This window comes from Macaca fascicularis, chromosome 11, assembly GCF_037993035.2.
Source record: "Macaca fascicularis isolate 582-1 chromosome 11, T2T-MFA8v1.1".
Taxonomy (NCBI): Eukaryota; Metazoa; Chordata; class Mammalia; order Primates; family Cercopithecidae; genus Macaca; species Macaca fascicularis.
In genome coordinates this window covers 126,625,101-126,645,397 of record NC_088385.1, presented here as the reverse complement: position 1 = coordinate 126,645,397, position 20,297 = coordinate 126,625,101, and the positions used below count along the sequence as shown (strand labels likewise).

Genomic DNA, 20,297 nt, shown 5'->3' with positions numbered 1-20,297 from the left:
AAGCTATCCCTGGAATTTTCCGTGTTCTGAGAGTAAACTCTACTTTTTGCTCTATTTAGCCAGTTTTTGTAACTGGCTGATAAAGGAATGTCTTGGTTGATAATACACCAATTCTTTTTTTTTTTTTTTTTTGATACGGAATCTCACTCTGTCATCCAGGCTGGAGTGCAGTGGCATGATCTCAGCTCACTGCAACCTCCGCTTCCTGGGTTCAAGCGCTTCTCCTGCCTAAGCCTCCCAAGCAGCTGGGACTACAGGCATGTGCCACCATGCCCGGCTAATTTTTTGTATTTTTAGTAGAAACGGGGTTTCACCGTGTTAGCTAGGATGGTCTCGATCTCGACCTTGTGATCTGCCTGCTCGGCCTCCTGAAATGCTGGGATTACAGGTGTGAGCCACCGCGCCTGGCCACCAATCCCTTTTTAAACTGTGCTTTTGCGAGTGGAGCAGGGACAATCTTAGCTTTGGAGGAAGCTCTGGACAAGCCCATCATCCCAACAAAGACCATTTTGTCATTCTTAGGGCTTAGGACCTGGGGGACACCCAACAAAAATCAGTGGCCTTCTTGACCCCATGGATCACATTTAATAACAAGATTTTTCTTATTTTATTTTCGCTTTAATGGAACCAACATTTTCAGTGCCAAGTAGAAGGACATTTCTGGCCGTAAATTAGTTCAGAGTGATGCTTCTCTAGCGCCACCTCTGGCCTCTCTGGGGACTTCCCTGGGGACTTTCCTGGGGACTGAGGGTTGGACTAGATGAGCTTATTTTGGTTATGGAAATCTCTGGAAGGTGGGGACTTCCCTGGGGACTGAGGGTTGGACTAGATGAGCTTATTTTGGTTATGGAAATCTCTGGAAGGTGGGGACTTCCCTGGGGACTGAGGGTTGGACTAGATGAGCTTATTTTGGTTATGGAAATCTCTGGAAGGTGGGGACTTCCCTGGGGACTGGGGGTTGGACTAGATGAGCTTATTTTGGTTATGGAAATCTCTGGAAGGTGGGGAACCCCAAGAAAACACAATTCACACGCTGTGGTACACAGGCTTACTTAAAACCATTTTTATTCTGCCTCTCAGCAACACCTTTCATTTGATTTGGGTAAAAGACCAAGGACCCAAACACGCACAAACAAAAAACAAGATGTCAGAAACAGAAATCAGGATCCAGTCTATTGGAATGATGCTAGAATCTCCGTGTGCTGAGATTTCGTGTCCCTGATTCAACGTCCTCCTGGGACAAGTGCTGGCTCATCACAACATCCGGGTAAAATGACAGGTAGAATCTGATGTTCATCAGCTTTTATTTATTTTTTTGCTAGGGTTCAGTATATGAAAAAATGTGGAAATTTGTATTGGTATAGTACTTAGAAACCCCCCCGCCAATGGTTAGTCACATCTATGACAACAATTAATTCTCATAACAGCACTGTGAGGTAAGTAGGCAGGCATTCGTATTCCCATTTTGCAGGTGAAGGAATATTAGGCACAGAGAGGCTAAGAAACTTGCCTAAAATCGGCTTGCATAGCTAGTTAGTGGCCAATTAAAAACCCTGCAAACACAAGAGGGCATTGGAACTCAGATATTGACTCTCAGCCTCTTATTCATTCAATTAGAATAATCTGTCTTTCTTTTTTCTTTTTCTTTCTTTCTTTTTTTTTTTTTTTTTTGAGATGGAGTCTTGCTCTGTCACCTGGGCTGGAGTGTAGTGGCGCAGTCTCAGCTCACGGCAACCTCCGCCTTCCGGATTCAAGTGATTCTCCTGCCTCAGCCTCCCTAGTAGCTGGGATTATGGGCATGTACCACCATGCCCGGCTAATTTTTGTATTTTTAGTAGAGATGGAGGTTCACCATGTTGGTCAGGCTGGTCTCGAACTCCTGACCTCAAGTGATGAGCCCACCTCGACCTCCCAAATTGTTGGGATTACAGGCGTGAGCCACCATGCCCGGCCAGCATAATCTGCCTTTCTTTTGCTTCATTATCGCTATGTTTCTGACATTCATTCTTTGAAGTGACTTTTGCCATATATACATATGTAGTGTGTTAATTACTTGACATTTTCTTGAGTTCTCCTATTTTTCTTAAGTTAATTTATTTGAACAGAAACAATATATCCTATCTCCCACTGTGGGAAGCTGTAAATGGAAGGTAATAAATAAAATAAATACCATGACACAAAACAATATCATTACATTCTTTCTAGACAGAAGACTCCGAACCTGAGACCTGCTCTTTCTTTGTTAAGAAGGGGAAAGAGCCGTAGTGTCTGAAAGGTCTAAAGGACCTGCTAGCACTAAACAGAGACTTTTTCCTTGCTGTAATCAGGATGAAAAAAGAATAGAAAAGGGGAAACATTCTTTGTGATTTGGTATTACTTAATGTTGTTCCTAGAAGCTACTTAAAAATGATCTTGTGTGCCAGCAGTGGCACACCCCTTGCGCTCTGTGAGACCCTGGGTTGCCGTGTTCTGGCAGGCAGAATAATGGCATCATTAAACCAGTACATTCACACCTAAAGGGTTTACATTGGACAGAAAAGAAATACAATGGGTGGCATTTCCGGGTGGCATCCAGGAAAATCAAAGATCTTGCCTGAGACTTGCTAGAGAGAGGAGAGTGAGAAATTAGAAAAAAAAAAGCACATTGTATAAATACAGCCAGTTTATTCCCAAAACTGGTATAGAGGAAGTGCTCATGTACCTAGAATTGGCCACTAAGTCCATTCTCAGAGGCTGTTTGAGTGAAGAGTGAGGTTTTGGTCAAGTCGACCAACGTGGATGCAAGCAAGGGAGGGGGCCTATTTGGAAATGTAAGGATCAAGACAAAAGAGTAGAAAAGCCCCTTCTTTGAGTGTTTAATGGCCAGATGGGTAAACCCTGGGCATGGGAGTGCTGACTCCCAGAGGAGGAGTTACTGAAGGTTGTAAGAATAAAAGGAAAAGCAAATCCACAACTTGAACTCTACTAGACAATTTTAAACATGCTGCAAATGTTTGTGCTCAACGTCGTAAATACCAGCACCCGCTGGTCTTCCTAGAAACCTCCATCTCCCCCTATATGGAGATCCCCTGGATCCCCTCAGTGAAAAGTTATGTGATTTCCTGAGGCTCGCCTCTGGAGGAGAGGAGTGGACACAACGGGATTCGCTAAACTGAGACAGTGAGACTTCATTTTTCTTTTTTCTGTTTTCTTTTCATTTTTACAAATCAATGACTTTGGCTGATCCGGCTGTGCAGCTTGGATTTCCTACATTTTTGGACTTTTTTTTTTCTTGCTCATTTGCCAGGGACCTGCCTCTGGAGAGTCCTGGAGGAAAAGATCTCACAGTCTGAAGTCGAGGATCCATTCCTCAGAAACTCCTTTGGGTGTGTGTGGATGAGGTCCATCCTCCATGCTCACAGCCCACTGACCGCTGGTTCCTCAGGCACTGTGTGGTACAGACAGAGAGAGAAAGAGAGAAAGACCATGGGCTGAGCCTCTGTGGTTGCCTTTCCCAGCTCGATGCCTTCCTTTTAGATGGCGATGACTCTGGTTAAACACATGCTGAAATGTACCAGCCCACCTGCACACTTTTGACTCTAAGCAGGGGCTTCCTTTTGAGAAACATATTCTATTTGGAAAACTTATTTTATCTTACGTGCAAAAAAACAAAAACAACAAAAAACAAACAAACAAAAAACCGAATAATGCAGATACGGAAAAATGCCTCTTGAGCATTTCTGAACCTCACTCTCCTCCCCAAGGGTTAGTATAGTAGCACGTTAGCAGTTTGGTGTAAGTTCTCCAGGTGTTTTTCTCTGCATTGAAACTGATCAATAAGCATTTAGAAATTGTATACTCATCATGTGTATGTGTTTACATAATGCAATCGTGCTGCAATTTCTTTTTTTGTTTTACTCACTCATTTATTCAATGTGTATATACATGCTGGGCACTGCTCTAGTGCTGATTATAGTAACAACACCCAACAGTTACCTAGTGAGTACAGTGTGCCAGGCCCTGGAGTTTGTGCAATTTAACCCTCACAGCCCTATGAGGTAGGCATTGTTATTATCTCCATTTTATGTATGAGAAAACAGAGGCACAGACTGCTTAAAAGATATACCTAAGGGCACACAGCTTAGAGGAAGCACCTGGATTGGAACTCCAGCAGTCTAGCTTGTAAATAGGCACTTTTTTTTTAATTTTTTTATTTTTTTATTTTTTTGAGATGGAGTCTTGCTCTGTCGCCCAGGCTGGAGTGCAGTGGTGTGATCTCGGCTCACTGCAAGCTCCGCCTCCCAGGTTCACGCCATTCTCCTGCCTCAGCCTCCCAAGTAGCTGGGACTACAGGCACCCGCCAACATGCCTGGCTAATTTTTTTTTTTTTTTGTATTTTTAGTAGAGACAGAGTTTTACCGTATTAGCCAGGATGGTCTTGATCTCCTGACCTTGTGATCCACCTGCCTCGGCCTCCCAAAGTGCTGGGATTACAGGCGTGAGCCATCACGCCCAGCTGTAAATAGGCACTCTTAAGGGCCATGCTCTATTATTATGGGCAGTAACAGAAATGAAAATGTCCCTGGAGTTCTCATGCCAGTAGGGGGAAACAGACCATAAATATAGAATTTATCAGGGAGTGGTAAGGAACAGGAGTAAAACTGACTAAAGGGATAGTCTCTTTGCTAACGTAATATAAGAACAAGTGCCAGATGGAGAGATGGGAACCAGCTGAGTGGCTTTTAGGAGGAAGCGAGTTCCGGGCAGAGGCAACAGCAAGTGCAGAGTCCCTGAGGCAGGAATATGCTTGCATTGCTCAGAGAGAAGACTCTGATGTGGCTGAAGTGGAGGGAGTGAAAAGGAGAGAAGGGAGATGAGGATGGGGGAGGGGAGATGAGGATGGGGGAGGGGAGATGAGGATGGGGAGGCAGCAGTCAGATCATGCAGGGCTTGTAAAGTCATAGTAAGAAGGATGTCTCTATGTGTATACTTTTTCAAAAAATAGAGACAAGATCTCACTATATTACCCAGGCTGGTCTTGAACTCCTGGGCTCAAGTGATCGTCCTGTCTTGGCCTCCAAAAGTGCTGGGATTACAGGTGTGAACAAGGGCACCTGACCCTGTCTCCATGTTTAAACTGCAGTGTGGTATCCCATCATACGAATATATCACTCCTAATTTAACCTGCCTACTGATGGACATGTAGGTGGTTTCAAGATTTCTCCTACCGCAAACAAAGCTGCAATGAACATCATTGCACATCTATGGTTCCCAACCCCAGCTGTGCATTAGAGTTACCTGGAGAACCCTACAGTCTACCAATCCCTGGTCCTATTACTGGAGATTCTAATTTAATTGGTCCAGGGTGGGCCCTGGGCATTGTTTTTTAAACTTTTTTTATTTTAATTTTTTGAGACAGGATCTTGATCTGTCACCCAGGCTGGAGTACACTGGTCCTTTATAACAGACTGCAGCCTTGACCTCTTGGGCTCAAGCTGGCCTTGCACCTGAGCCTCCCAAGTAGCTGGGACTGCAGGTGCATGCCACCAAGCCCAGATAATTTTTTTAAAAAAATTTTTAGTAGAGATGAGATCTTGCTATATTGCCCAGGCTGGCCTCCAACTCCTGAGCCCTAGTGATTCTCCTGTTTCTGCCTCCCAAGGTGCTGGAATTACAGGCATGAACCACAGTGCCCAGTGGTATTGGCATACATTTAAAGCTCCCCAGGTGATTCTAACACATAGCTAGGGTGAAGCATTACTGTGTTATGTGCATTTTTGTGCACCTGTCTCAAAGGTGGATACTGAGCAGTGGAATTGCTGGGTTAGTGGGTGCCTGGATTTTATATTAGATACATCCAAATTGACTTTCCAAAAAACTGTCCCAGTTTTCTCTTTCACCACCAGTATAGTGTCCAATTTTTCACATCCTGGCCAACCTTGATATTCCCCATCTTTTTAATTGTTGCAATCTGCCAGGCAAAAATATGTAGTATTTTTTGTTGTTGTTGCTTTAATTTGTGCTCTTGATTACCAGTGAGGTTTAACATCTTTTTAATGTTCATTCTGATTTCTTCATCAACGTGTGTTAGCTTATATCCTTTTCAAAGCAAAATTCCTTCCATTGTTGCTGGCAACTTAAGTCTGATTTGTCTCTACCTCAGCTTATCTGAACCAACACAGAAAGCCCCTTCTAACCTTCTGGAAATAGGTAACGATTCCCATTTTTCATTATGGAATCATGAAATTTCTCTGAGCAAAACAATTTCCAGAAAGCCTTTCCCCAGCCAACAATATAGAAAAGAAGAGGGATTTGCTTTTAAGCTTTTGCAAAAAGGTCAAGTTCCTGCTTCATGTCCACCTTGATATGTATGTCTTGTTCCAATTCTGATGCAATTGAAGGATATTTTGAGGCCAGGAAAGGATTCATTTCAATTTGCTTGTGAGAGAGGAGCTTTCCCAGTACAGAATGGGTCAAGATCTTCTAACTCTGTGCCTGCTAAGGAGACACAGTCATGGGACCCTTATCCCTGTTTAGAGGTAAGTTTTTCCTTAATGAAAACCTTGGAAAACAAAGGCTGTTGTTGTTAAGAATGGCAAACAAGCGTTTTTAACACACAGGTATGTACCTGGCTGTTTATACCTCAACGAGACCGCTCAGAGACATACATTCAGGGGAGTTGCATTGTACATGCATTTAACTTATGGCAGATCGACTATTTATGTTCCTCAAAAAGAAAAAAAGCGACAGAGCTGAAGTTTCTGACTGCCGCCCTGCTCAATGATCATGAGCACGGAGGGGGATGTCACATCTGTTCCTTCTATGTGAGCCCAGAGTGTGGTTCCGGTGTTGAAACAGATGCCATGAACCCTAAACCCAGCCACATACTTCAGCTGACTCTCAGCCCAAGGAACAGTCACCTCTTCCAACACTGGAGACATTCACTGGCTATGCGGGCTGATCGAGATACCATGTGTGAGTCTCCAATAGGGTGCCCTCCTTGGATACTTCCAAGATTAAGTTTGATATACTCAAAGCTCACCTTGTGCCCTGACATGAGAACCTTACTCCTAAGTAACAAGAAACTCCACTGTATTAGCAGGGTCATCTGAGAATGTCATATTTGTCACAGAGGACATTTGTCTCATACCCAAATGTTGTCATGGTCAACTGTTTCTGCTGCTAAGGACATTCTGCCAAATTCCACAGAGCATCAGATAAGAGAACAAGAGCCTGATCTCAAGGAGAGAGGAAAAGAGCTGGGTGTGGTGGCTCAACCCTGTAATCCCAGCTAACTCAGGAGGCTGAGGTGGGAGGATCACTTGAGGCTGGGAGTTCAAGACCAGCCTGGGCAACATAATGAGACCCCTGTCTCTAAAACAAAAACCAAAAACAAAAGGGAGGGAGGAAGAGAAAATTTGGGAGGTGTGCAGACTTTCCAGGGAAGCAGCAATAACTGAAGCTTCTACCAGATACCTTCAGTGTGATATTGTGATAAAGAATAATAAATATTTGGTCCCTACATCTGGTTCCTGAGACAGAGCTCCTAACACCCTTGTAGTCTGGGTACTAGGAGAATCTTTTGTTTTGATGTTTTGTCTTGACTCTAGTTTCTGACACAGAGCTCCCAAATTCCTTGGAATTTCCTGGGTGATAGGACTATATTTATTCTAATGAGGCAACTCTTCGTGGGCTCCTGGATAGCCTCAGGTTGTGGGTGGGTTGCCAGGGGAACTAGCCATGTAATTAGAAGGTTGGAACTTCCAGTCCCAACCCCTGGACTCCAGGGAGGAGAAATGAGCTGAAGGTTAAGTTGGACACCAATGGCCAATGATGTAATTGATCATGCCTGTGTAATGAAGCCCCCATGCAAACCCAAAAGGACAGGGTTGGGAGAGCTTCCAGATTGCTGAATGTGTGGTGGGACCTGGAAGGTGGCACACTTGAACAGGACATGGAAACACCACACCCCTTCCTTCATACCTTGCCCTATGCATCTCTTCCATCTGACTGTTCATCTGTATCCTTTGTAATATCCTTTGTAATAAATGGGTAAACATAAGTAAGTGTTGCCTTGAGTTCTGTGAGCCACTTTAGCACATTAATAGAACCTGAGAAGGGGGTCATGAAGATCCCCAACTTAGAGCCAGCCAGTCCGAAGCGCAGGTCACAACCTGGGGCTTGCAATTAGCATCTGAAATGGGAGGCAGTCTTGGGGGACCAAACCATTAACCTGTGGGATCTGACTCTAACTCCCAGTAGATGGTGTAGTAATTGAGCTAAATTATACGATACCCAGTTGGTAGTCACTGGACAATTGCTTGGTGTGTGGGGGAAACAAAACACAACTGGTCACAGCTGTGTGTTGTGTTGAGTGTGTAAGAGAAGAAAAACTGTTTATCTTTTTATCTTAGGGATGTAAAAAAGTCTTGTTTGTTGGCACATGTCCACAGAGGCAAGAATGTTCTTCATTAAATGCAAAGTCCTAGAATAGTAGTTCTGCAACTTCAGAATATTTAGAATTATTTTTCGGGGAAGGTGGCTTGTGGTATTTCCAGGCTACTCAGGAAATGGGGTGCAGGAACCTGCATTTTTATAAACATCCCAGATGAATCTGTCCTAGGTGGCTCTGAGATTTGTGCTTTGAGAAACATCACTAGAATAACCTAATCTTGCTTGAGTCCTCAAGGTATCAGCAGGAAGCAAAAGTCTGCAAATAGTTTGGTTTTGACTAGGGATTTGAATTACTAGGATTGATAAACGGATGGCTACTATATTTAAACATTTCACCTGTGTGATTTATTTCTTCACTTTCCCTAGCAACTTGAGGGCGGAGAGTTTTCTGACTTTGAAAGACTGCAAGTCCATGATTCTGTCTGGACAAGAACAATTCTCTGCTGTCAATGCAGGATTCTATCCAAAATGGTTTAATATTTCAGTTGAATAATTCCCAGCTCTTAGGAATTTGATGTCATGAAACCCTGTGTTTCATTGCCCCAGCCACCATGTGGCTTATGTAGATATCCTGTAAAATAGGATGAATGAGAGCTTTTCATGAGTTTGGGTAAAGACTATCATGATCTGAGACTATGCCAAGGAAATAAACTACCCGTGATTTCAACCATTTGAGATTTCAATCTGTTCTCTAACACACTGGCTACAGCTTTCTTGATAAGGATTAAGAATCATTTTTTTTTTAAGACAGGGAATTTACAATTTTTAAAAGGCAGTAGTTTACTTCAAACAGTGTTCTTGTTTGTTTTGTTTGTTTGTTTTGTTTGTTTGTTTGAGACAGGGTCTCACTCTGTTGCTCAGGCTAGAGTGCAGTGGTATGATCACGGCTCACTGCAGCCTCAATCTCTGGGCTCAAAAGATCCTCCTGCTTCGGCCTCCTGAATGGCTAGGACTACAGGTGTGCACCACCAAACCCAGCTAATTTAAAAGAAATATTTTTTGGAGCGACAGGGTGTTGCTATGTTGCCCAGGCTGGTCCTAAACTCCTGGCCTCAAGAGATCCTCCCACCTCAGCCCAAGGTATTGGATTACAGGTGTGAGCCATCACACCCGGCCCCCAGACAGCATTTGGAAATGAATAAACTCAGAAAACTCACAGATTCATGGGTTTTGGGTCAGGCTTCGACTCCTCTAATGTCAGATTTTTCCAGCCCCTCTGTGGAAACAGATTGTTACAAAGGAGTCTGCCTGTGGGTAGACCTGCTAGGTGGCAACTCCATTCCCCTCCCTAGCATTGGGTTAGACATAGCAGATTAGGATGATGAGTTTGCTGTAAATGAAAACTGGCCAGTCCATGAATGGCCACCATCCGCACGTTCTTCCTTGTGGACTTTGATGCAGGATATTTGCCAAGGTTTGGCAAAGACGGTTCTGCCCGCCACCTGCGTCTGAATCCTCAGGTTGGGAGCAGGGGCAGCTGAAACATGCAGATGTTCTTGAGCCTCACTTCTGATTTAGCAAGTTGGAATCTTTTGAGGTGAGGCTCGGATGCTAACTTTTTTTAAACCTCTCCAGGTAACTCTTATGGAGTGTAAAGCTTGGGCACTTTTGCCTTAGAAGTTTCACATTGTCATTTAATTCCTCCCATAAATGAGGGCTGGGAGATTTAATTTCAAAGGATTACTGAGAAATTGGCCGTGTTACTTGGAAGACAGAATTGATTTCATTCTCTAACGGCTATTTTCTGCCTCCTTCCTTCTTTCTCTCTGTCTCCCCCCGCCTTCTCTTGCCCATACATGCATATGACAAAGCCTTTAAATTTGAGTTTCTCCATGGAACTCTCTTTTAAAATTTATTTATTTATTTTTTGAGACAGGGTCTCACTCTGTCACGTAGGCTAGAATGCGATGGCATGACCATAGCTCACTGCAGCCTTGAATTCCTGGACTCAAGTCATTCTCCCATCTCAGCCTTCCAAATAGCTGGGAACACAGGTGTGTGCCACCATGCCCGGCTAATTAAAATTTTTTTTTTTTTGTAGAGATGGGGTCTAGGCCAGGCGCGGTGGCTCAAGCCTGTAATCCCAGCACTTTGGGAGGCCAAGACGGGCGGATCACGAGGTCAGGAGATCGAGACCATCCTGGCTAACACAGTGAAACCCCGTCTCTACTAAAAAATACAGAAAAACTAACCGGGCGAGGTGGCGGGCGCCTGTAGTCCCAGCCACTTGGGAGGCTGAGGCAGGAGAATGGCCTGAACCCGGGAGGCAGAGCTTGCAGTGAGCTGAGATCCAGCCATTGCACTCCCGCCTGGGCGACAGAGCAAGACTCCGTCTCAAAAAAAAAAAAAAAAAAAAAAAAGAGATGGGGTCTAGCTATGTTGCCCAGGCTGCTCAAGGAACTCCTGGCCTCAAGAGATCCTCCCATCTCTGCCTCCCAAAGTGCTAGGATTATAGGCATGAGCCACCATGCCTGGCCTGTTTTCTTTAATAACAGAGGGAATGGCATCTAGAAGGAATTTGACCCGACAGATGGGGAAATAATTCAATTCTCATTTTATAGTTAGGGAAATTGAGGCAGAGAGAGTTTAATAATTTGCCCAGATAGCCTGTGTGGTAGAAGTAGGATCTGAATCCTGATAAAGCTGGTATTAAATCATAGGCTCTAACCATTGTGAACAGTGCCTTTTAGGAAGAAGGAACAGAGAGGCTACTCCTTCTCATACCTTTTATTCCTAAGGAAGCTTCAATCACAAGCAGAGACATTCAATCACAAGCAGAAACACTTCATCCCCAGATAAAAACACTTATATTAAAATTGGAGAAAGTCTACCTACGAATGCTTCTAGATCCCTTCCAACACTTCTTGGATAGAGTTGCCATGAGCAAACTGATCCTTGAAAGCAGACTGTCCACTAGAGACTGCAAAGTAGATAGTGTCTAGGCTGCAAATATTGTTTCTGTGTTTTAGTAATGTGAATTGCTTGTCAATATCTAAAAATCAGATTTTACATAAAATTCCAGATTTCCAACATCTCTTGAAAAATGAGCCCCATGAAGCCTTCATGGTAAGTGGTTACAGTTGGAGCAGAGTGGTGGCTGCTTCCTTTAAACTGTGCTTTTGAAATTACCATGGTCCCCACCACTTCCTATTGTCCTATAACCAGGCTACCTCATGTATGTCCTTTCCCTGACCCCTGTACTCCTTTGATTTTGTGAACCTTGGCCCTGACTCATCACACATTTCTGTAGGTTGAAACCTCACCATACCATTCCCCCGTAAATAAACCCTGGAGTTAGCCACAAAGCAAGTACCACTTACTGGCCTTTGTTACTGGGTGTACTAGCAGGGACATATTGACTTAGAGGCAGTGCGGAGTTTGGCTAAGAACACAGCCTGAAGAGTGACACTATCCTGGTTTTAAATCCTACTTTTTCCACTAACTAGCTGTGAGGCTTTGGGCAAGTCACTTTACCTCTCTGAGCCTCGGTTTCCTCATCTGCAAAATAGTGATAATAATACCTATCTACCTCTTTGGGTTGCTGTGAAGACTCAATGAGGATTAATTCATGTAAGAGCTTAAAACAGTACCCGGTATATGTCAAGGTCTATGTTAGTGTCAGCTGCTATTATTATGACCCACTTAGCTCAAACACTAATCTAGGCAGTATGCATTTTCACAAGTTCCCAGGAGCCAAGCCAAGGCTTGGCCTCATTCCCTTGGAACACTGTCCTTTGTTTGGCTCATAAGCATAAAGCCTTGAATTCTATTTAATGACATCTTGAATTCTGAGGTCCTTTCCCAGTAACATTGATAATAATAGTAATAATAGGATTAATAAATGATTTATATTTTTGTGCACCCACTAAAGAACAGAGACACCAACCTACACATTCTGTGAGTCATCCAATTAACCTTACAATAGCTTTATGAAATGAATTATTCTCATTTTACAGGTGAGGAAACTGAGGTTCAGGAATGTTAAACAATTGGCTGAAGGTCTCACAGTGAATAACTGGTGGCTGGGACCTGGGTCCAGGCAGTCTGGTGCCAAAACCGCACCATTAAACCCACACTCTGTGGCTCCCCTGCTCACAAGTTCACAAGCACCTTACACCTTCTCTGAAGAATATAGTCAGATTCATTCACATGTATTCTCCAACCATCTTTCTCTTCATAGGCCAACATCAAATTTGCCATCCTGCAGGCAAGAAACCATGAGTTTCCTTTCATGTTTGAGTGTCCTTTTCTCTTTTCTTTGGCCAAAGCCATTTAATTTTCTTTTGTGACACTTCCTGTTTTGATACCTTCCCCTCTACCCAGCTGCCACTGATTGTTCCTGGATCTGCCTTGTTTGATAGGAAGTGGATCTACCATGACATCTGTTACTCTCTTGGTTGCCAAGGTTGGGTTGGCTGATCTGGAATGTCAAAAGAGGTCTCCTTCCTCCCTCACCCATCTCGGTAAGCCTCCTTTGTCAACCAAGAGAAAGAGGTTGACCTTCTCAGCTCGATGGGTGTAGGATTTTGGTCAAGGGTATAGGAGTAGCCATGCCGCTCTGACAGAAAAGTGAAAGAATTTCTCAGCATTCTTATCTGTCTTACCAGAAATTACATAGCAAGACAGAGATGGATCTGGGCTTGTCATTTCCGGGTCTGGGTTGCCTATCACATGACCTTGCCATCTGTCAAACTTCTGATGGAAAGTGTTATTGATTCTAGCAGATGGAGCCCATCTGAGCTGGTTAGAGAAATCAGAATAAATTTGTCCCAGTTCAGAGGACAACACATCAACAGCATCCATCTTTTTATGAGATGAGAGTTCACTGTCAATACCAAAAATATGTAGTGACCCTTCTGCCCTTAAACTAAAACAGTTATGCTAGTTTGATGCAAGTAGGAGTTTATTTAGCAGATGATGTTCTAGGGTAGAGCAAATAGCAATCCTAAATATCCCATTTACTCTCCCACATTTCCCACCCTCTTACAGTTAGGTGGGATTATGTGACTGATTTCAGTCAATGTGAGCCTAAGCGACATTTGTCGCCAGGCAGTAAAAAGCCCATGTGGGATTCTCCAGTCTTCCTCTCCCCCGCCTTTGCCTGAGGACACCTCATGTTCTAGATCTGAAGTTGGCAAACTACAGCCCACAGACAGATGCCTGTTTTTGTAAATAAAGTTTTATTGGAACACAGCCACGCCTGTTCATTTCTATATTGTCTATGGCTGCTTTTGTGCTAAAATGGCAGAGCTAAGTAGCTGTGCCAGAGACCATGATCGGGACCATATGGCCCGCAAGGCTTAAAAGATTTACTATCTGGCCCTTTACAGACAAAGTTTGTTGGCTTCTGTTCTAGACAGAGCAGCTACAAGATGGTGGAGCTTTGTATAGCGTGGGACCCTGTGTGACTGTGTGGAGGAGAGACCTTCTACTGACCTATATGATCCATGTAATGGATCCATATTGTTGATCCAAAGAAGGATCCAAATCTTCTTTCTTTATAAATCACTCAGTCTGAGGTATTTCTTTACAGCAATGCAGAATGGACTAACACACTACTTTTGTGCTACAAAGACTGAGTTGAGTAGTTGGGATTATGTCCCTCTGTCCAGAGAATGTAGGGCCTGTAAGGCCAAAAATATTTACTATTTGGTCATTTACCAAAGAAGTTCACCCACTCCTGCACTAGAAGATCCACAATGTTGCTGTGTCCCTCTGGACTGGGACAGATTTATTCTGAGAAGAAAACATGAAAACCCTTTGGCTTGGGGTTGTTACTGGAGCATAACCTAATCTACCCTAACAGATTCCAATGGGCATTCGAGAAAGGGCAGTTGACGTAGGGAGGGATTCAGAAAGCCTACTTACTTCCTTGTGAAGTGAACTGCACAAGAAATGCCGATGATGAGAAGGCCAATGATGATGGAGGCGATGGCTACCCACTTAGCATTCCGCCCAAGCCGCTTGGCTCCTTCGTAGTCTCCGTCGTTATAGCTGTTCAGAGACTGGGGGACACAAGGGAAGAGCTGGTGATGACAGATAACCCACAGGGAAAGGGATGGAAGTACTCAGGCTGTCCTGATGAAAAGGCTCCAAGAGCCCTCTGGTGACTTTGCTCATCTCACTGACAGGCTGCTAAACAAACAACATGGTCATCCCCTCCTCCAGGAATCCTTCCCTAAACACTAAGGATGAGTTAACTGCCCCCTCTGTATTTCCTGATGACTTTTGTCTTAGCATTCACATAATAAGATTTTGTCTCTCCCACCAGCATGTAAGTGCAACGTGGGCAGGGGTCATCATCTGTCTTTTTTCTGTTTTTTTGAGACAGAGTCTCACTCTGTCACCCAGGCTGGAGTGCTTGGCACAATCTTGGCTCATTGCAACCTCCACCTCCCAGGTTCAAGCAATTCTCCTACCTCAGCCTCCCGAGTAACTGGGATTACAGGCGGCTGCCACCACGTCCAGCTAATTTTTGTACTTTTAGTAGAGACAGGGTTTCACCACATTGGCCAGGCTGGTCTTGAACTCCTGACCTCAAGTGATCCACCCACCTTGGTCTCCCAGAGTGCTGGGATTACAGGCATGAGCCACCATGCCCAGCCATATGTCTTGTTCAGCACGGCATACCAGTGTCAAGTGCAATACTTGCCATGTAGAAGATGCTGGATAAGTATTTGTAGCATAAAAGGACAAATGAGTATGTCTGTCTTGTTCACTAGAACAGGGGTTTGCAAATCATGGCTCATGGGCCAAATCCAGCCTGCTGCCTGTTTTTGTAAATAAAGCTTATTTGGAACATAGTCACACTCATTTGTTTACTATTGTCTGTGGCTATTTGATATAGTTTTGTTGTAGGGCAGGTAAGCCCCAGAATTGGAGCTTAGCCTGGGAATTTTTTTGGCCTCTCTTAGGAAATAATTTAAGAGTGAGCTGGTGGTAGAAGAAAGCAGCTTTAGGCTGGGCATGGTGGCTCACTCCTGTAATCCCAGCACTTTGGGAGGTAAAGGTGGGCAGATCACCTGAGGTCGGGAGTTTGAGACCAGCCTGGTCAACATGGTGAAACTGTGTCTGTACTAACAATACAAAAACTTAGCTGGGCGCGATGGCACCTGTAATCCCCAGCTACTCGGGAAGCTGAGACAGGAGAATTGCTTGAACTTGGGAGGCGGAGGTTGCAGTGAGCAGAGATTGCGCCATTGGACTCCAGCCTGGACAACAAGAGTGAAACTCCGTCTCAAAAAACACACACAAAAAAACAAACAAACAAAAAAACAGCTTTATGGAGGCAGTGGCATTAGAGCCCTGACTTGGTTACAGCTCCATGGCTGCTCCTGCAGAGCAGGGCTACCCCACAGGCAGCGTGTTGAGAGTGGCAGCTCAGGGCAGTGCTGTAGTTAGATTTATACTCACTTTTAACTATATGTAAATTAAGGGGCCGGTTGTTCAGAAATTTTTAGATAAGGAGTGGCAACTTCTGGGTGGTGGCCCTGGAAAGGGGTGGCAACTTCTGGGTCATTGCCCTGGAAAGCGGTAGTAACTTCTGGGTGCTGCCATAGCAATGGTAAACTGTCATGGCACTGGTGAGCACGCCTGATGGAGAGGAGCTCTGAGTGCCTTTTTCCTGTTTCAGCCAGTCTTCAATCTGCTCTGGAGTCAAGTCCCGCCGCCTACCTCAGTTTGGATGTTCGTCCCCTCCAAATCTCATGTGGAAATGTGATCCCCAATGTTGGAGGTGGGGCCTGGGGGGAGATGTTGTGGTCGGGGGGCAGACCCTCATTAATGGCTTGATGCCCTCCCTGCAGTAATGAGTTCTCACTCTGTTAGTTCATGTGAGAGCTGGTTGTTTAAAAGAGCCTGGCATCGTTCTCTTTCTGTCTCTTTCTCTCTCTCTCTCGCCACATGACACAGTTGCTTCCCCCTTACTTTCCACGATGAGTAAAGGCTTCCTGAGTCCTCGCCGGAGGAAGATACTGGCGCCATGTTTGTATAGCCTGCAGAACCACGCACCAAAGCTACCTCCTTTCTTATAAATCACTCAGTGTGAGGTATTTCTTTATAGCAGTGCAAAATGGACTGACACACTACCTTTTGTGCTACAAAGACAGAGTTGAGTAGTTGGGACTTTGTCTCTCTGTCCAGAATGTAGGGCCTGCAAGCCCAAAAATATTTACTATTTGGTCATTTACCAAAAAAGTTCGCCCACTCCTGCACTAGAAGATCAATCCATGAGGTCAGGGACTTTAGATAAATTGTTCATCTCCATGCCCAAGCCAACGCTGTCATTCCCAGCTGTTAAAATGTTGAAATACTCTGTACTCATTGATAAATAGCAGCTACTCTGAAGCTTGTCCCCCTTCCCCAGTATCCCAACCATCCCGCTTGCTCCTCTGCATTTTCCCTGGTTTCCCCATGATCCAACAACTTAAGGGTTATTAGTGCACTTAGCAGAGCATCTTCTCTGATTCTGTGCTCATGCCAAACTTGTTAAATATTTAAATATCGTCCTTGTTGCTAGTACTTAGTGGTGTCTGGCGCATTGTTGGAGCTCAAGAAATGTGTTACTGACTGAATGAGTGAATGAATATGTCTGTTTCCCCACAGAATGTGAATTTTTTGAGGGCATCTTTGAGGTCTGCAGGACATAGCACAGTGCCAGGCAAAGCAGAGGTATTCAGAGACTGCCTGCTGCTGAGATGAAGGCCAGATACTGTTCTTCTCCCTTTAATAATAAGGGAATCTTAACCAATTGACATCATGTGCCTTCTGATAAAATACCCTGACAAGGACATTTTACTTATGCAATTTCCTTTCCTTTCCTTTCCTTTCCTTTCCTTTCCTTTCCTTTCCTTTCCTTTCCTTTCCATTCCTTTCCTTTCCTTTCCTTTCCTTTCCTTTCCTTTCCATTCCTTTCCCCTTTCCTTTCCATTCCTTTCCCCTTTCCTTTCCCCTTTCCTTTCCTTTCCCCTTTCCTTTCCCCTTTCCTTTCCTTTCCCCTTTCCTTTCCTTTCCTTTCCTTTCCTTTCCTTTCCTTTCCTTTCCTTTCCTTTCCTTTCCTTTCCTTTGCCTTCCCTTCCCTTCCCTTTCCCTTCCCTTCCTTTCCTTTTTCCTTTCATTTCCTTCTTCCTTCCCTTCCCTTTCCTTTTCCTTTCCTCTTTTCTTGCCTTTTCTTTTCTTTTCCTTTCTTTTCTCCTCTTCCTCCTCCTCCTTCTCCTCCTCCTCCTCCTCCTTTTTTTTTTTTTTTTCCTGAGACATAGTCTTGCTCTGTCACCCAGACTGGAGTGCAGTGACGTGATCTCAGCTCACTACAACCTCTGCCTCCCGGGTCCAAGCCATTCTCCCACCTCAGCCTCCTGAGTAGCTGGGACTAAAGGCATGTGCCACCATGCCTGGCTAATTTTTGTATTTTTAGCAGAGATGGAGTTTCACCATGTTGGCCAGACTGGTCTCGAACTTCTGGCCTTAAGCAATCCACTCGCCTCGGCCTCTCAGAGTGTTGGCATTACACGCATGAGCCACTGCACTTGGCCCTATGTAGTTTTCTCAATGTGTTTAGCTTTTTTTTTTTTTTTAATTAAGAGGGAATAATAGGGTATATTCTATTTGAGCAATTTTCTGCAAGACAAATGGCTTGAAATTATTTTTAAAAAGTCAATGTCATGAAAGACGTGCACACCCTCCCACCCACACACATCAGGAGACTCTCCTAGATTAAAGAAAACTAGATGAACCTAACAATTATATGCAATGTATGATCCTTGATCACGTCTGGGATTAATAAATAAGTAGCAATGGCAGATATCGTTGGGACAATTGGGGAAATTCACATGTAGAATAAATGTTATATAATAATGTTAAATTTCTTGAGTGTGATATTTATATTTTGGTTACATAAGAGATTTTTTTTCTACAGGAGATATAGGCTGCATTATCTAGAAGTGACATTATTGCAACCTGTGCCTAAATTTTCAGCAAAATAAAAATAAAAATGGCAAAAAATGTTAACTATTGATGCATTTTGGTGATTATATAGGTCATTGTGTTATTTGCTCACTTATACTTGAGGTCTGCAATTTTTCAAAATAAAAAGAACACACAGTTTTGAAAAATAAGCTCTCTTTATCATCCCATGGCTAAGAGTCACCCAACAGTTGTGCTGCAGCCCAAAGAAGACTGGAAATATGTATTTAAAAGTTATGTACACGCACACCTGTAGTCTAAGTTACTTGGGAGGCTGAGGTGGCAGGGTCATCTGAGCCCATGAGTTTGAGGCTGCTGTGAGCTATGATCGTGCCACTGCACTCCAGCCTGGGTGACAGAGTGAGACCCTGCATTTAAAAAAAAAAAAAGTTACATACAGAAGGACTCCATCAGTGCTGTGAATTACAGATTTCACTGAGAACCTCTTCCTTGATTCTGAAATCACAGCACTTCAGTAATAATTGCTCCTCTTCCTGGACTATCAAGGGGGATTAGACATATGCAGACAATTACAAGCCAGAGAAATACCCAGTATACCGCAGAGCTTTCTGCTTCCGGAACCTTCAATTAATTCTTGGATCTGGGCCACCTGAGTCAGCAACAGGCTGGAAGACTCAGTAATGAAGAGGAATTGCTTTCAGTCCTCTTGTATGAATGAGAGAGCGAGAACCAAAAACAATGTTAGGGACTTCCGGAAAGGTGAGTTCCCGAATTCCAAGTTTTGAATTCTGGAGTTCTCCATCTTGGGTGTTGGTAGTGAAAAAAATACAGAGAACCAGGCCCTATCATGGAAAGATTCTGATTTAACGGGTGTGGGGACCAGGCAGTACGTGTTTTTTGTGTGTGATTTTTTTGTTGTGGTAAAATATGCCTACAGTTTAATCTTTTAACCATTTTTAAGTATACTGTTCAGTGGCGTTATGTACATTCGCATTGCTGTGCAGCCATGACCCACCATCTATTTCTGGAATTTTCATCTTCCCCAGTGGAAACTCCATACCTGTAAAATACTCACTTCCATTCACCCTCTACCCAGCCAATGACAACCACAATTCTTTCTGAGTCCCATAAATTTGACTATTCTGGGTACCTAATACAAGGGAAATTATGCAATATTTGCTTTTTTGGGGGGACTGGATTCTTTTACTTAGACATAATAATGTCTTCAAAGTTTATCCGTGTTATAGCAAGTGTCAGAATTTTTTCCCCTTTTAAGGATGAACAATACTCCATTGTAGGGATATATACAATATTCCATTGCAGGGATACATATTCCATTGTAGGGATATATACAAGATTCCATTCTAGGGATATATACAATATTCCATTGTAGGGATATATTGCATTTTGTCTATCCCTTCAGCTATTGATAGATGCTTGGGTTGCTCTTTCATTATTATTATCATTAAAAAAAATTTTTTTTGAGACGGGGTCTCATTCTGTCACCCAGGTTGGAGTGGAGTAGCACAATCTTGGCTCACTGCAGCCTCGACCTCCTGGGCTCAAGTAATTCTTCTACTTCAGCCTCCTGAGTAGCTGGGACTACAGGTGGATACCACCACACCCAGCTAATTTTTTTTGTGTGTGTGGATTTTTGGTAGAGATGGGGTTTTGCCATGTTGCCCAGGCTGGTTTCAAACTCCTGACCTCAAGCAATCCACCTGCCTCTGCTTCCCAAAGTGCTGGGATTACAGGCATGAGCCACCTTACCGAGCCTATTATTATCATTTTTAAGCTTCACAGGATTGAAAACTTCTGATCTATGTAATTATCCTTAATGTCCTTCAAGGTCAAGATGCCCATCATCTTTATATTTATTCCAAGGAAGTATGTAATAGAGCATGGGCTTGAAATTCAGAGATCTGAGTTTAAATTCCATGTCT

At 43.7% G+C, this 20,297-nt stretch overlaps 1 protein-coding gene across 1 annotated transcript in view; it reads right to left on the bottom strand.

Annotated features, from left to right (window-relative positions):
* Positions 1–1,041: 1,041 nt before the first annotated feature.
* The window catches only part of TMEM233 (transmembrane protein 233), a 47,077-nt gene continuing 27,821 nt past the window's right edge, over positions 1,042–20,297 (bottom strand). The window contains exons 2-3 of the mRNA XM_005572375.5: positions 14,302–14,438; positions 1,042–3,427 (exon numbers count right to left, since the gene is read on the bottom strand). Coding sequence (XP_005572432.2) covers positions 3,421–3,427; positions 14,302–14,438 — 144 coding nt within the window. The 3' untranslated portion in view covers positions 1,042–3,420. The remainder of the gene's footprint in view (positions 3,428–14,301; positions 14,439–20,297) is intronic.